Raw genomic sequence first — 15,396 nt, 5'->3', positions numbered from 1 at the left:
TATATATATACACACACACACACACACACACACACACGTCTACATACATCATGAAATTTACACACAATGTAAAAGATAACAGGCAAAACTGCAAAATGACAAAAATGGAGAAACGAGGTTTTGTTCTGACAGCAGCGCTATATCTATATCTATATCTATATCTATGTATGTGTGTGTGTGTGTGTGTGTGTATGTGTGTGTGTGTGTAATATGATGTGATATATATGAATCGTTTCATCGAACTGATTTAAAGTCAGAGCTGAAACACATTTGGGACTTTTAACTGATTTTGGACTTTAGACTAAAATCCTTTTCGAGTGACTCTAAACCTTAATTATGTTTATTTTATTAAAACTAATGACTGAACATTACATTTTGTCTTTCCTAAACAATCATAACTCTACCAAACTTTACCAGATGTTTCAGTAGTGACTGTTTCTGTAGTGACAATTTTAGCTCATTTTGAACTCAAAAACTCAACAAATACAGCTTTGAACAGCTGTTCACACAGAAAATCATCATATTTTACATTAAAACACTAAAAAGTTTACTTAATTGCAGAAAATCTGTGTTTCGGTAGTGACAATTTTTCATGTTCCAAACTGATTTATCCTTCTGGGTCACGGGGGGAGCTGGAGCCTATCCCAGCAGTATTGGGCGGAAGGCAGGAAACACCCTGGACAGGTCACATTGAGTGTTATTAAGTATTATTTTCAGAAATGTAAATTTAGGGGTTGGGGTTTGGGACAGATACATCTCAATAGAAAGTACCTTTTAAATGATTATTTGGTATTTATTTAGCTTATGATTATTTCAGTCAATGCCTTGGGTTTAAATAGATCAGAACATAATCCTTATTTGAACACTGTCAGTGAAGATGATCTTTTTCTAAGTGTAAATAAGTTAACACATTCTCTACAGAAAACACACCCAAATATGGCAAATTTTAGTGTATAATTTCAATTTATTTGCTGAGTTTCACATATTCAATATAAAATGTGTCACAATGTTTGCAAAGGCCACATTTGTATATTTTTTTTTCTGTGTGTTAAATTTAGTAAATATAATTCATATAAATATAACTCCATTTTTGTCCTTTTTCAGTTTTTGAGATAATTTGAAAAAATGCCTGTTACTGTACATTTTATGATGGTTTGACCAAAAAAGGCCCAAAATTATTTCGAAAAAAATCTGGTTCCATTGACTTACATTAAAAGGTATAATATATATATATATATATATATATATATATATATATATATATATATATATATATATATATATATATATATATGTGTATGTATGTAACATTTTCTTTAGATGATCGATTTGTTTTTTACCCTTTCACTTTTAGATCATGCTTTTACTCCAAGAAATCCTCTTTTCTAAATTACAATCATCCTACGTGTGTTTTATAGTTATATTATTATTTTTTTTTTACATCTACACACATTACTCTATATTATTTGTAACTGTTTGTTGTGTAACTTGGCTCAGAGTCAGTGTTCTTAGTTTATGTAGGTCATTTCTGTTATTAGTTTAGGTAGTTAAGTAATTTATATACAGAGTTTAGCTTTTATGTGTTTGTTTAGTTTTGCTTTGCTTTTTTCTAATACAGTCATTTCTGTTTACTCACACTGTATACATGACGACACAGATTTTCACTATTTTCACAGTCATTATTAGTTTAGTCAACAATGTTTTATTGATCAATCGCCAGTTGAAGTTTCTGTGAGAGGAAAACATTACAGTCTTTAAAAAGAGCACCAAAACACAGTATTTCAACAGATTGGAGTAAACCTTTGTGTCTCTACACTGATAATGCCAATAACAGATGTCCATGAACAGATATTAGCTTACTGTACTATCCATTTGCCTTAGTGATAGAAATAATAATAATAATAATAATAATAATAATAATAATAATAATAATAATAACACTGTTAATTATTTCCTGTTCCTGTATGTTTCTATTTCTGGTTGATAAACCACAAATCTCTGTATATAATGATATTTTTAAGTGAAATTAAGCAGAAATAATTCCATAACAATTAGAATGATCATATTAACAGACATGTTTGAGTATTTTTGGTCCAAAACATTCATTTATATAATATAGGTCAGAGTTTCTGAGCTCTGCTCTCTACATTTCGGAGTTTTCTCACCTGATCCGACTAATCAGTTTCCCAGAAGCATCTTACTGTTAACCTCATCATACCTGGTAGAGAGAGTGGTCAGCGTGATGCTCGCTCTACCATTTAACAGTCCCCTCTGTGCCGCAGTGCTTGTGGGAAACCCGGCCGTGCTCATTAACAGCCTCACTGAGATGAAGCAGAGAAACAGTGACCAGTATTAGATAAATGACCACTGACATACATCATGGCTTCTCTTATATATGTTACTAACATCTGAGTTTAAGGTTAGATATACAGATTTAAACATGGTTCCAGTTTGAATGATAGTCCTAAAGAACACAAAGCTGTCAGAACTCTCACATCTCCAGGAAAGGAAGTTTCACAGGAGAAGAAAAAAAACTTTGGATGGAAGTTTGGAGCATTTTTATTGCTTCATTCATCATGGATGTTTGACTCAGTGTGAGGTGCAGCTGGCCTCTTCAAATCCTCTGAAAAAAATTAAAAAACAAAAAAAAAAAAGCAAAACAAAAAAATGGAGATACAACGTTTTGTTTCCAACAGCACTGACATGTTTGTTTAGGCATGAAGCACTGACATTATTTTATTACTGTGTCATTTTTCACATATAAAATAATTGCTAAATATAATGAAGTATATTTTGGGTAAAAACATTACACTTATTCATGTCTCCCACCTGCGATTTCAATAATCAAAGACATACAAAGAATTTCCTGAGTTATAAAATGACACGTTTTTGAAGTGAAACTGTTCTATAAATGGTAAATTAAAACATATTAAAATAAATACTGTTGTTGATCAGTCATTTATGATGTTTATTCTATAAATATGTCTTTATTTATGATGTTTATTCTATGAATATGTCCATATACATGAGTCTAAATCAGCTTTTTATATATAAACAAAGATTAGGTATTCCACACGTGTGAATATATATAAAATATAATAATATAACATAATATAATACAATACTATATACACACACACACACACACACACACACACACACATACACACACACACACACACACACACACACACATATATATATATATATATATATATATATATATATAGATCATTGCTAGGAAACAGGGGTCACCGTGACTACAACATTTTGTCTCACAATTTCCTGTATATATCCCTCCACAAAAATATGATTATTAAAATATGTCTTTGACCTAAATCCTCTCAAATCTATCATAAAACAGTGTCTCAGTCATCAGGCAGTGAATTCATAACCATTTCATGTAGTAACTTTCTGTGAGGGAGCTTTTAGAGGTGGACGTCTGGTTCCTATCACCACCACTGTGAACAGTTCTGGTTCTGTAAGTTTATCTAGAACAGAGCGTTTCACACCAAACCACTCTGAATGACTCTGTTTACATCTTAAACAGTTTATAATACAGCGATTCTGGGAAAATGCTGGAATTTTGATTTATTCTTTTCGAGGTTCGGTTTGTAAACAGTGTAAACAGCCATAAAGCGCCTGTAGCTGCACAAACACTCAGACGTGTGTTCACTCTGCAGAGTGAGGTGAGGCGAGTGTACATGTGCATGAAGTGAGGCTGTGGCACTAATGCAGGGCAGCAGGCATAAGAAGAACAGTTGGACACTGACCTGCAGACACAAACATACAGTCATATGCAAAAGTTTGGGCGCCCCTGGTCAAATGACATGTTTCTGAGTGTAAATAAATGAACACAGTTTCTCCAGAGATCACACGTCTGCACATTTTAATGCACAGTTACTGTTTAGTTACTGAATTTATCTTATTAGAGAAAAGAATAAAACATAAGATGTGTCCTGTGCAAAAGTTCTAGCACGTTTTTACCAATATGTTAAACTCAGAAAATGCCACTTTAGTACAAAATGATTCAACAAAACATGTCATCTGGCTGGGGTGTTCAAACGTTTGCATATAGCTGTATGTATAATAATGTAAGGAGAAAAAATAAAGAGTCAAAAGTATGCAAAGAATTTTGCCACACATCTTTATTACTTCATTTTTCAGTGTGCAAGCAAAATATTGGGGACACAAAGTTATCAGAATCATAACAGTATCAGCAGATAATTCCTTAAAAAATAGACAGATTTGGATTTGAGTGATATTTTAACTTGTGTTTTATACATGTATTTATTAAGCTCCAGAACAGCAGAAGTGATTCAACGGTTCTTTAATAAAGGCAGTGATTCTAAGAATCTACAGAATCATGAAGACTCAAAGAACCATGGCATGCTTAAATGGTTCTTTGCATGGTGAAATGGTTCTTCAGATTGATGGAGAATGTGTTGTATATGGTTCTATATAGCACCAAAAAGGGTTCTGCTATTGTTACAAGCTTGACATCATAACTATAGCAGAACCATAGAACCATATACAACACATTTTCCATCAATCTGAAGAACTATTTCTCCATGCCAAGAGCCGTTGTCCTTATTAAAGAACCCTCAAAGGACCATCTTTTTAAGAGTGTGGGTTACCGCACTAAAATATCTGCATTTTATTCATTTTACTGCATTTGTAACTAAACAAAAAACACATTTATTTCTCTATAATGCTAATTTCCACATTTTATAAATGTTTATGTATCAGCATCGGCACACAGTTTCCATATCACTGCATCCCTATAAAATGTGTTAAGTTATTGAGAAAAAATAGGTCCTACATTCAGAGCGTTACAATTCTGATCCAATCACATGACTCACTCAGCTCATGAAGGGCGCGGTCATTATCTGAGGAGTTAAACGAAGTGCATTTAAGGTAAAAGATAAAACCATGCAGTGAATTGGGTCTCCGGATTAACAATAACTTCAGATGTTGTAATCTCAGATTACGTGTTGTAACACTGATTAAGCCTAAAGCATGGATACACAGGACAACATACTCTTAGGCCATAATATACATCAGCCTCCTGCTCATACATCTCCTGTCTAATCTGTGTCCAGATCAATATCAGTAACATGTGAATCCATCTCCCACTGACCAAACTGACCAAGTCAACATAGAGACTTTCAGCTGTATAATTAAACACTCAAACTGTAAGAAAATCTAGCAAAAATGAAGAAACAATAAATGAAGCAGTGTTCGGACCATGTGGACCGAACATCTCTGTCCAAGCATGTGGGTCATTTTATATACAGTGGCGACATCTTCTGGTCACTAGTGGATCTGCATCACTTCACATTTAGCATTGGAAATCCTTTGTTGAGTGTTAGCGCAAAACGTGAGTTATGAAGCATATTTTGGATCAACAAGTAAACCCTTCAGACGTCTGGTTCCCATCACTACCACTGTGGACGATTCTCTAAAACAGAGCATTTCATATCAAATCACCCTGAACTGAATGAATTCAGTAGAATTCTCTTTTTTCAATATGCTTAGCCTATATTATGTCTTATTTTTAATTCAATCTTTATTTTATTCTCTGTTCCTGCTTATACTTAGTCTCCTTTCTATACTTGCTTGTTTTAGTATTCCTGAAAAGTACTTTGTGAAGTTGTATATTTTATAAGTTTACATTTTCTTTAGCATTTTAAGTTGTTATAACATTTCTGTAAAATAATTTGTTTTGAATGTACCATGTTGTCATTTACTTATTTTATTGTCCTAGTCATTATATTGTTGTCTCTTAGTAGTCCACCAATTTGATCAGGCCATAGACTTTTGCTCACATGTGTAAGCGCTGCTTGCATTGTGGACAATTTTTCAGCCTAAGTTATGCTGACTAACTGCAGCAATGCTTTAGCACACACACACACACACACACACACACACACACACACACACACACACACACACACACAAGCTTCCTGATTCTGACTACAATGCAAACAAACACCAAGATTCTGTGATTACAGCTTTGCAAAAGGTAAAGAAAAGGCTCTGCTGAGCACATAAAGCAACATTAAGGTCTTCGCTGCTAATGCTAGCTAACTAGTTGTTGTACAGTGTGCAAGAAACTATAACTTTAAGAAACAACTACATAAGCAGCACGTGCACATTAAAGGTACCAAATGCACTGTTAAATCTTTTTCTTTTCCCTAATTTTCCTCCCAACCTTCCCAGCTTTGACCTGCTAGCCAGTTTTCCCTCTATCACATGATGCTACCAGGCTAGCAGGGTGAGGCCAGCATGTGCTTTCTTGGAGACACGTGAAGTGCCTACACATCTAACACACCATCATGGTGCTACAGTGCTCTGCAATCTTGATAATAACATGCTGTGGGTGCTGTAGATGGTTGTATATAGAACATTTTTGAAAATGGCTTATGTCTATGTAGGTTTATGTCAGTTGTCATGGTGTGATTATGTACGGTCAGTTGTCATTGTTATGTTAGTGGACAAAATCTGTCATGACAATTAATATTCAAATTCAAGCTACAGTCCAAAACAAATTAAAAACATTACCTTTCAACCTTTATCTTTGAGTAGTTACTGATTTTCAGCAGTAACTGATTCTCATAGATCTGTTTCTCAGTGTTACTCTGATAGGCCTCTAAGGCTACGTTTACACAGCGGGTAAAAGTGGCCCAAATCTGATTTTTTTATTTGGCTGTTCACAGTATCTTTTAAATGTGATCTGTATGTGACATCAGTCTGAACAGATCAGCTCCTAAACTAAGCCTCATGTGTAAAAGAACTGAGCTTCACGCTGCTTCACGGCTCATCCAGAGGTAAACAATCACGACCGCCAGCGAACGCCAGTCGCTCTCGGAGGATCAGCTTCATCTTCACCAGCATCACAGGAGCCATCATGAAGCTTCACTGACTGACAGCTGGGCTCATCACCCAGAATGTGTTCAAGCCGTAAAAAGGGCGCGGTCACTTCTTTGGTTCGCGTCCTCGGATTCTTTAAACTCTGCTTTCAGACTTTTAGCTGTTCTTTGACGCTGCAGCCTCGTTCTCCTGCGGCTGCGTTCGGACATTTCTTTAGAAATCTCTTCAAACACAGAGCGGTCGCGATGAGTCTCTTCTAATATTTTGGTACAGAAGCATCAGCCTAGAGGTTTCAGCAGCGCATAATCATGACGAATGTGGAGTTGGATTGACGCATGAATTCCGATCTGGCTGTTCATACTGAGTCGCATCGCCGCAGATCTGATACGTATCAGATTTCAGTACCACATATGAAAACGTCTCAAATCGGAATTGAAAATGTCAGATTCAGTGTGTTTATCTGTTCACACTGACACACAGAGACACATCTGTGTCACATTAGAGAAAAAGATCGGATTTGGGCCACTTTTACCTGCTGTGTGAACAAAGCAAAAGTGGCCCAAATCTGATCTTTTTCTTCAAATGTTGTTTGTTTCTGTACCAAAAAATTAGAAGAGATTTATTCAAACCCCTTCGCGTTCGAAAAGATTGTGAAAGAAATGACTAAATGAAGCCGTAGGAGAACGAGGCTGCAGCGTCAAGAAAAAAGTCTAAAAGCAAGTTTAAAAGAATCCGAGGACATGAACCGAAGGAGTGGCCGTGTCCGAATAACTTGCACTTTCAACGGCGAGCTGGAATACATTGTGGGTGATGAGCCCAGCTGTCAGTCAATGAAGCTTCATGATGGCTCCTGTGACGCTGGCAAAGATGAAACTGAAAGGTCTTGGAGTGACTGGTGTTCATTGGAAGTCATGATTGTTCACCTCTGGATAGGCGCACCATGTGAAGCAACATGAAGCAGCGTGACACGTTGTTCTTTTGCGCATGCGGGTCAGTTCAGGAGCTGATCCGTTCAGACTGATGACAGATCACATTTAAAAGATAATCTGAACAGCCAAACAAAAAATATATTGGATATAGTGAGAAAATCAGATTTGGGCCACTTTTACCTGCTGTGTGAATGTAATTCATCAGTAATCACTGGTTAATCTGCACACTTCTGTCCAATCACAGACTGGTCTCTTTTTTTCTTCTTCTTCTCTACATTCAATAATGTATATTAATTGTAAAATCTTATCCTCTGTTCATTTTGCTCATGTGTTATTGTTTGCTATCTGGTGTCGACCAGAGGAGGATGGGTTCCCCTTTGAGTCTTGGTTTCTCTCAGTTTCTCTTCCTCTTGCTCTTTTCTTACCACTGTTGCACTTCATGACACTCACTGGTGTGAATTTAATGAAAAGTTTTCATTGTTGTGTTCTGCAGAAAGAACAACATCCTTTACATTTACATTTACAGCATTCAGCAGACGCTCTTATCCAGAGCGACTTACAAAAAGTGCTTTGTCTGTCCAGAGGAAGTATCTTCGCTAGTTACCAATAGGTTAGAGAGAGAAAGTCAGTCCTGAGCTCAGACACTGCTAGAATCAGAAAGTCATTATTGACACCCAGAGAAAAAGGAACAGAGTTAAACACAGAACAGTGCAATACAATACAATACAATACAATACAATACAATACAATACAATACACTACAATACAATACAATACACTACAATACAATACAATACAATACATAAGTGCTGTACAATACATTACAGTCAATACTTAACTCAGTGCTCATTTAAGTGCTGTATAAACAGACGGTCTTCAGTCTGTGTTTGAAGACAGCGAGAGACTCTGCTGTTCGGACAGCCAGTGGGAGTTCGTTCCACCACCTGGGTGCCAGTACAGAGAACAGTCTTGATGCTTGCCTTCCGAGAGCCTTGAAGGATGGCGGGTCAAGCCGAGCTGTACTCAAAGCTCGAAGGGCTCGTGGTACAGTTCGAGATTTCACCATTGCCATCAGGCAGGGAGGGGCTGGTCCATTTTTGGCTTTGTAGGCAAGCATAAGGGTTTTAAATCTGATGCGTGCAGCTACAGGAAGCCAGTGAAGGGAGCGCAGCAGTGGGGTGACGTGGCTGAACTTGGGGAGATTGAAGACGAGCCGTGCTGCTGCATTCTGGATGAGTTGCAGAGGCCTGATGGCCGCATTGGAAGACCAGCCAAGAGCGAGTTGCAGTAGTCAAGCCTTGAGATGACAAGAGACGGCACTAGCACCTGGGTGGCCTCTCGACTGAGAAAGGGTCGGATCCTCCGGATGTTGAACAGAAGAAATCTGCATGACCGAGTTAGGTTCACAATGTGAGTCAAGAACGATAACTGGCCATCCAGAACCACACCAAGACTTCTTGCCTCTACAGACGGGACATCCTTTACATACATTGACATGTCTTACAGACAACCACGGCTGTCTCTGAGCGCTGCTTCCTCCTGCAATTGGAGGAAAAAGGGCAGTGGCAGTACGGGGTTGTCTTGCGATCTCAAGTTGTTTCCTTGAGATAACTTGATAATCTTTATATCAGAAGAAAAATAAGTTACCTACCTCATGGCCTCTCTAGACTTCCACAGCGGCAGTAAGTTATATAGTTATTAGACTAAAAACAGTGGAAAGGTGTGACTGAAGAGTGTATAATGACTGACACAGGCGATCCTGATCATCTGGAAGGTGCTGCTGTTTTTATATTTTATTCCTGAAACCGAAGAATGTTTGGATTAAACCGAAGCTGTAGAGCAAACTCACAGCTAATGGACTAAAACTAATGGAAGCTTTAGCAAATGTTCTGCCAGGAAGACTCATCATTTATTCATTACTCCTGACCAATCACTGGCCTACTCAATTTACGTACCTATTCTGCTGCTTTCAGGTGCCTATGTTTTGACTTTCCCCTCCTTCCTGCCCACCACCACCAATTTGGTCCCTGTCCAGTTGTCTGGTGGGTAGGCTACACCCCTGCTGTCTCTATCAGGCAGGGTCTTGACGCTCCAAGACCTGGACCAAGGACGGGGCCTACACCAAAGGCGCTTTAATTTCTACTGAACTGTTTTCTTTCGACTTGTAATATTCCATTCAGAATATAAAAATTTGTCCTCCTTCACTTCTGCCTCCTGAGTCTTTATGTCAGAACTAATGGCTTTAAGGTAAGCTAAACTCTGGCTGGGTTACTGTATTTCACTCATTTTAATATAATATTTAATGATAAAAAGAGCAATCTTAATCTCCACTCCACCAGCATTAGCTCATCTGAAGGGGCAGCTTCAGTCATTTAAATCCCCTTTTAATTAGACATGAAAACTGACTGCTTTAACATGCAATAGCTTAATTATCTCATTGGTAAGATTAACGTAAACATGGTTTCTGGTTTCTTTTCTTTATTACTTCACATTAGTCTGTATTCATATTTTGTCAGTGCCTCAGAATATATGTCTGCATTAAATGTCTTGAAAATCCAATTTATTTTTGAACAATAATAATTACAAATCTGTGCTTTTAATCTTTCCTTTGAACAACTGCAACTTCTGAGTGTGTTAGCATGAGTGCTATGGATGATACCAAGGCGAAGGTTAGACAGACGCAGCAACAGTAACCAAAGTATTTCTGGACTTGTCCAAATTTAGCAAATGGCCAATTCAGACGTTCATGTAAATCATAAAAATCAACAAATTGCATCAAACATGAAAGTAATTCATTACACGACTAAGTCATTTATTAGAGAATAAGTTATTATATTTATATAATACAGGGAAGCGACAATAATAAGGGTCAACACATTAAACATTTGAGCTCAGAAGACAAACTGTTAGAGCTACAATCTCGTGCCAACACGTGTGTGAGTGTGAGTGCGAGTGTGAGCGTGTGTTCACTACGTCGACCGGGTGTAGTCAGTCATCTTGCACTACCATCACGTTTCCATGGATTTCATACTCGATGGAGCTCCAATCGAAGACGTTTCCTCGTGGGACGCGCTGCCTCTGGTTGAAGTACAGCGCTTTAATCTGGCTGCCTGACAGCACATAATCCCACATGTTCACATCTGTGATCTCGCCGGCAAAGCTCTGCACTGCCTCGAAGTCTCCCAGGTGCTTGTCCGGGTCCTGTCCCAGCAGGGCGGTCCCGCGGTCTCGGATGCTGTGACCCGGTTTGTAGACCTGCAGGGCGCTGCGCCGTCCATCCACCCAGAAAGCCGCCAGGCCGGTGCGGGACGCCCAAGTGAGGCACAGGTGCGTGCGGAAGGTGGAGAGCGGAGGCAGATGGTAGAAAGCGCCGTCTCCGCTCAGGTAGAAGGAAATGCGGCCGTCTTTCTCGCGCCACACGTTTAGCTCATCGTAGTCGGGGGTGCGGTAGGCAAACAGGATGATCTGCCGCTCTCCCTGCAGCTCGGTGGCCACCCGCATACATAGAGTGAACGCAGACAGGCCCAAGGGCTTCTGGGGTGTGAGCTTCACAAAGCTGAAGTCTGTCTCATACGGGAACAGCAACACCTTACCACTCAGGCCCACTAACACAGAGAGAGGGAGAGTGATTGTAAGTGAGAAAGAGAAAAAAAAAGTAGAAACATATTTATTGTGAGTATTAAGTTAAATTACCCTTTATTAGTCCCACAACAGGGAAATTCACCTCCACATTTAACCCATCTGTGCAGTGAAACACCACATACACACTAGCAAATGCACACACTAGGGGGCAGTGAGCACACTTGCCCAGAGTGATGGGCAGCCCTATCCACAGTGCAAGGGGAGCAGTTGGGGGTTAGGTGTCTTGCTCAAGGGCACTTCAGTCATGTACTGTTATTTATTTTTAGTTTTTAAAAATGTAAAAAAATGTTCCATGTTGTTCCATAGCACCCAAATTTCCACATAGGGGTCTATAAAGTACATCTATTTATCAAAAACCAAAAACAGTATATCATCCAAACACCTTGTTGTCCTCCGAAATCAATGGTTTCAATATGGAGTTGGTCCCCAAATTCCATTTAATTTATTTGTGGTCCTATCAAGATTTCATTTTTTTCGTTTTGGCGAGCCAGCCAGGAGAATAGCAAATAAGAGAAATTCCAAAAATCATTTAGGAATAGACTCCAATGTGGCTGCCAGACTGAGATGTTCCTGTAAAACATCTATCAGCATAACAAAATTTCTCCTCTTTGCTTGCATGTTGTTCTGTAAATGGTTAATGATCATTTTGCATAGTATTTTTTGTAATATGGGTAAACCAAAGGAAGAGAAGGAATACTTTCTATAACTTTTGCAGCAAAATGAACCGACAAGGTCAGACAAAAATGCATATGTTGATTTGGAGGGAGTGGAAAGCATTTGAATTGTGTAAATGAGCACAAAGATTTAAAACAATGCTCACAAATTAGCTGTAAAATGTTATGGGATCTACAAAATGTCATTGTTCCAGCTTATCTTAAAGGTGTTCAATGGAGCTTCACCACTCCGACTAACCCCAGTGGTGTTCAATGGAGCTTAATCACTCCAACTCATCCCAAAGGTGTTCAGCGGAGCATAATCACTGCAACTCATCCCAAAGGTGTTCAATGGAGCTCCAACTCATCCCAAAGGGGTTCAGTGGAGCTCCATCACTCCAACTTATCCTAAACATTTTCAATGGAGATATACACATAACCGAGCCAGATACTTCAAGTTCAAAAATTAAGTTCAAAAAGAAAAAAAATGAATGTGAACCATGAACCATGAGCATAGTTAATTCAGAAATAATATCAATAAAATACGTAAAATTAAGTGTGTGCACTGTGTGTGTGTGTGTGTGTGTGTGTGTGTGTGTGTGTGTGTGTGTGTGTGTGTGTTGACTGTTTATTATAAACAAATTTCAGTGCTTTGGCAACATTATAACTGGACAGGGTCATACAAAAACTTTTCTTTTAAAAAACACAACTCACTGCTCTGCTCCAACCAAACCATGCTTACTCTACAGTTTATCAAAAAACCAATCACACAGCAGACCGGCTCAGGCGTCATACCTGTTAATATGAGTAAACAACAGTGATTAACATCGTTGACCAATATCATTAAAACACGCCCACCTTCAGCGCCCAAAGCCAGGGAGACGATGCAGAGCAGCAGGACAACAGTAGGCACCATCCTGCAGCAGGCCTGAGCAGCACACACAGACACACACATACAGGCTGAATACATTTCAGCAACAGATCACAAGATGGAGTGTCTTATCACCAGTAACGTCACATTTTAAACGGTCACATGCAGACGTTTGGGCACTCCTGGTCAAGTGACACGTTTTGTTGATTCTCTGGAGTGTAAATAAGTGAAAACGCCCTCTACAGAGACACCATTCTACACATTTTAATACACAGCTACTGTTTATTTGCGAAATTTAACATAAACATATCACTGCTGTCAGAACAAAACCTCATATCTCCAAAATGGTAAGTTTACAGGAGAAGGAAAAAACCTACTTGACTTTTAATGTAAGTCAATGGAACCAGGCGTTTTTCCAAGTCATTTTGGGTCGTTTCTTTTGGTCCATTCATCATGAAATTTACACACAATGTAAAGAGCAACAGGCATTTTCAAAATATCTCAAAAACTGAAAACGACAAAAATGGAGATACGAGGTTTTCTTCTGACAGCAGCGATATATAATGCAGTCTGTGTGAAGGTTGTGGCAAATTTTATATTGCATGTTTTAATTTTTTAAACAAATAAATGAATTTTTAGAATTTATTAATAATTGTATACTGTATGATCTAATGACAGTGTCCACTCTAGCTAAACTCCACAAGTCTGTCTGAACACAAACTTCAATGGAAAAGATAAGACTAAAAAATGACTGACCTTTATACACAAAGGCCTTTCAAATGTGCTTAATTTTGAATAGTGACCTGGAAATAGTGCCAAATCTTGAATATTTCTTCCTTTTTTTATTTTTTTTAATATTAAATTTTCATTAAACATAATTTTGCTTTTTGTTTTAAATTGTTCGAAATTCTAAAACTTTCTGTTGTTTATTTTCAGATTTAAATGAAAAAGTCCCAGACTTTCAACACAGTCTCAGACTTTTAGACCCCACGATATATGCAATCAATTTATAGGTGGGATTTTCACTCATGGTTCAGATGTCTAAAATAAAAGCATTTCAAATCATGAAGTCACCACATAAGGACTGCAAGTACTCAGTAGACTCAGTCGGGAGACACTAATGCACTTTGGTGAAAATCTTTACATCTGGAAACATTAAAGGTTACACTAACACGTATTTTGGGAAGAATGATCACCGACAACAAGCACAAAAAAGGTTTGAAACCCGTCCGCTCCCTGATTAAGGTAACACAATGACCGATGTCCACCAAAAAGGGATAATACATTTGAATAATATATGTACCATAATGTAATTATAGTTCAAAGAAGTTTGAATCAAAAGCAGAGATACTCACCATGATGTGTGTTTGCTGTTTATCAACACGTCAGGAAATCTGAGCGCTGGTACGCACGCGGCTCCTGTATCCTCCTTGCACCAGCGTGACATCATCACACAGACAAAAGGCTCAGTGTGAAGTCCAGCAGTCAGTTGATGCTCTTAATCAAAGACTCTCTCTTTCAAACATACACATGAACAGCATCAGTATAAATGTAACATCTGTTCACTTTTTGTCCTGCTCTTTCTGTTCTTGCCTATTTCTTGGTTTCCCAGTGCTGTGTGTTTTTGTATGTCTGCCATGTGCCTTTGTTTACTTGTGACATGTGCTTTTGATGTTATGTTAGCTCCTCTATCTGTCTTCACCTGTTCTTTGTCTCCTAGCCCCACCTTCTCATTGGTCTCAGGTGATTCTCGTTTTCTGTGTTAGTATTTATACCCCTGTGTTTGCTCAGTCCCTTTGTCTTGCATTGTCTGTATACCCTGTTGCCTCTTTCTCTGATTGTAGCTTTTATTTCTGGTGTAGTTCTGTTTTAATTTGTTTTGTCTTGTCATGGATTTATCTGTTCTACTGACCTCTGCCACTGTGTTTTTGGACGCTGTTGAATCTCACTTAAATAAAAGCAACTCGCACTTGCATCCTGCCTCAACACCTCCTACGCTACACTAAAGTTTCTCACTGCAGATTTCCTTTATTTGAACTGTTTTCCACAACTGTGCAGTCATTAAAGCTGTGTAATAACACACATGGCATTATTAGAGTTAAACGAATCCAATCTGTCTTCTGTTTTGCACATTCATGTCTAGGGGTAGGGTGTCCTGATTCTTGTTGAGATAGAGGGGGAGGGCGAAGTGTTGGGGCTACATGACCCTCCAAACGGATTTTTTTCAGAGACTCCAAACAGAGTGATATGAAAAAAAAAAAATAGAAAAAAAACAGCAAGATGGCTGAACAAGAGACCAAAGAAAGCCATAAATGTAAGTATTTTCTCTGTTAATTACAATAACCACAGTATTATCTTAGTTTAATGTCGTTTCAGTGTATTATGGTCGTTTTCTACATAACAAGCATAAAAAATTGCTAATAGCATG

The 15,396-nt window shown here is 38.2% G+C and overlaps 1 protein-coding gene across 1 annotated transcript; it reads right to left on the bottom strand.

The window, feature by feature from the left end:
* Nucleotides 1-10,589: 10,589 nt before the first annotated feature.
* Nucleotides 10,590-15,156, bottom strand: LOC118815315 (pentraxin fusion protein-like). Its single transcript, XM_036581354.1, has 3 exons — nucleotides 14,324-15,156; nucleotides 12,956-13,025; nucleotides 10,590-11,407 (listed from the first exon to the last, which is right to left on the bottom strand). Exons 1-3 carry the CDS (start codon nucleotides 14,324-14,326, stop codon nucleotides 10,791-10,793), a joined length of 690 nt encoding a protein of 229 aa, XP_036437247.1. The 5' UTR covers nucleotides 14,327-15,156; the 3' UTR covers nucleotides 10,590-10,790.
* Between the last annotated feature and the right edge of the window lie 240 nt (nucleotides 15,157-15,396).

This window comes from Colossoma macropomum, unplaced genomic scaffold (assembly GCF_904425465.1).
Source record: "Colossoma macropomum unplaced genomic scaffold, Colossoma_macropomum, whole genome shotgun sequence".
NCBI lineage: Eukaryota > Metazoa > Chordata > Actinopteri > Characiformes > Serrasalmidae > Colossoma > Colossoma macropomum.
Note: the sequence above shows the minus strand (reverse complement) of the source record. Positions and strands in the feature narration are given on the sequence as shown.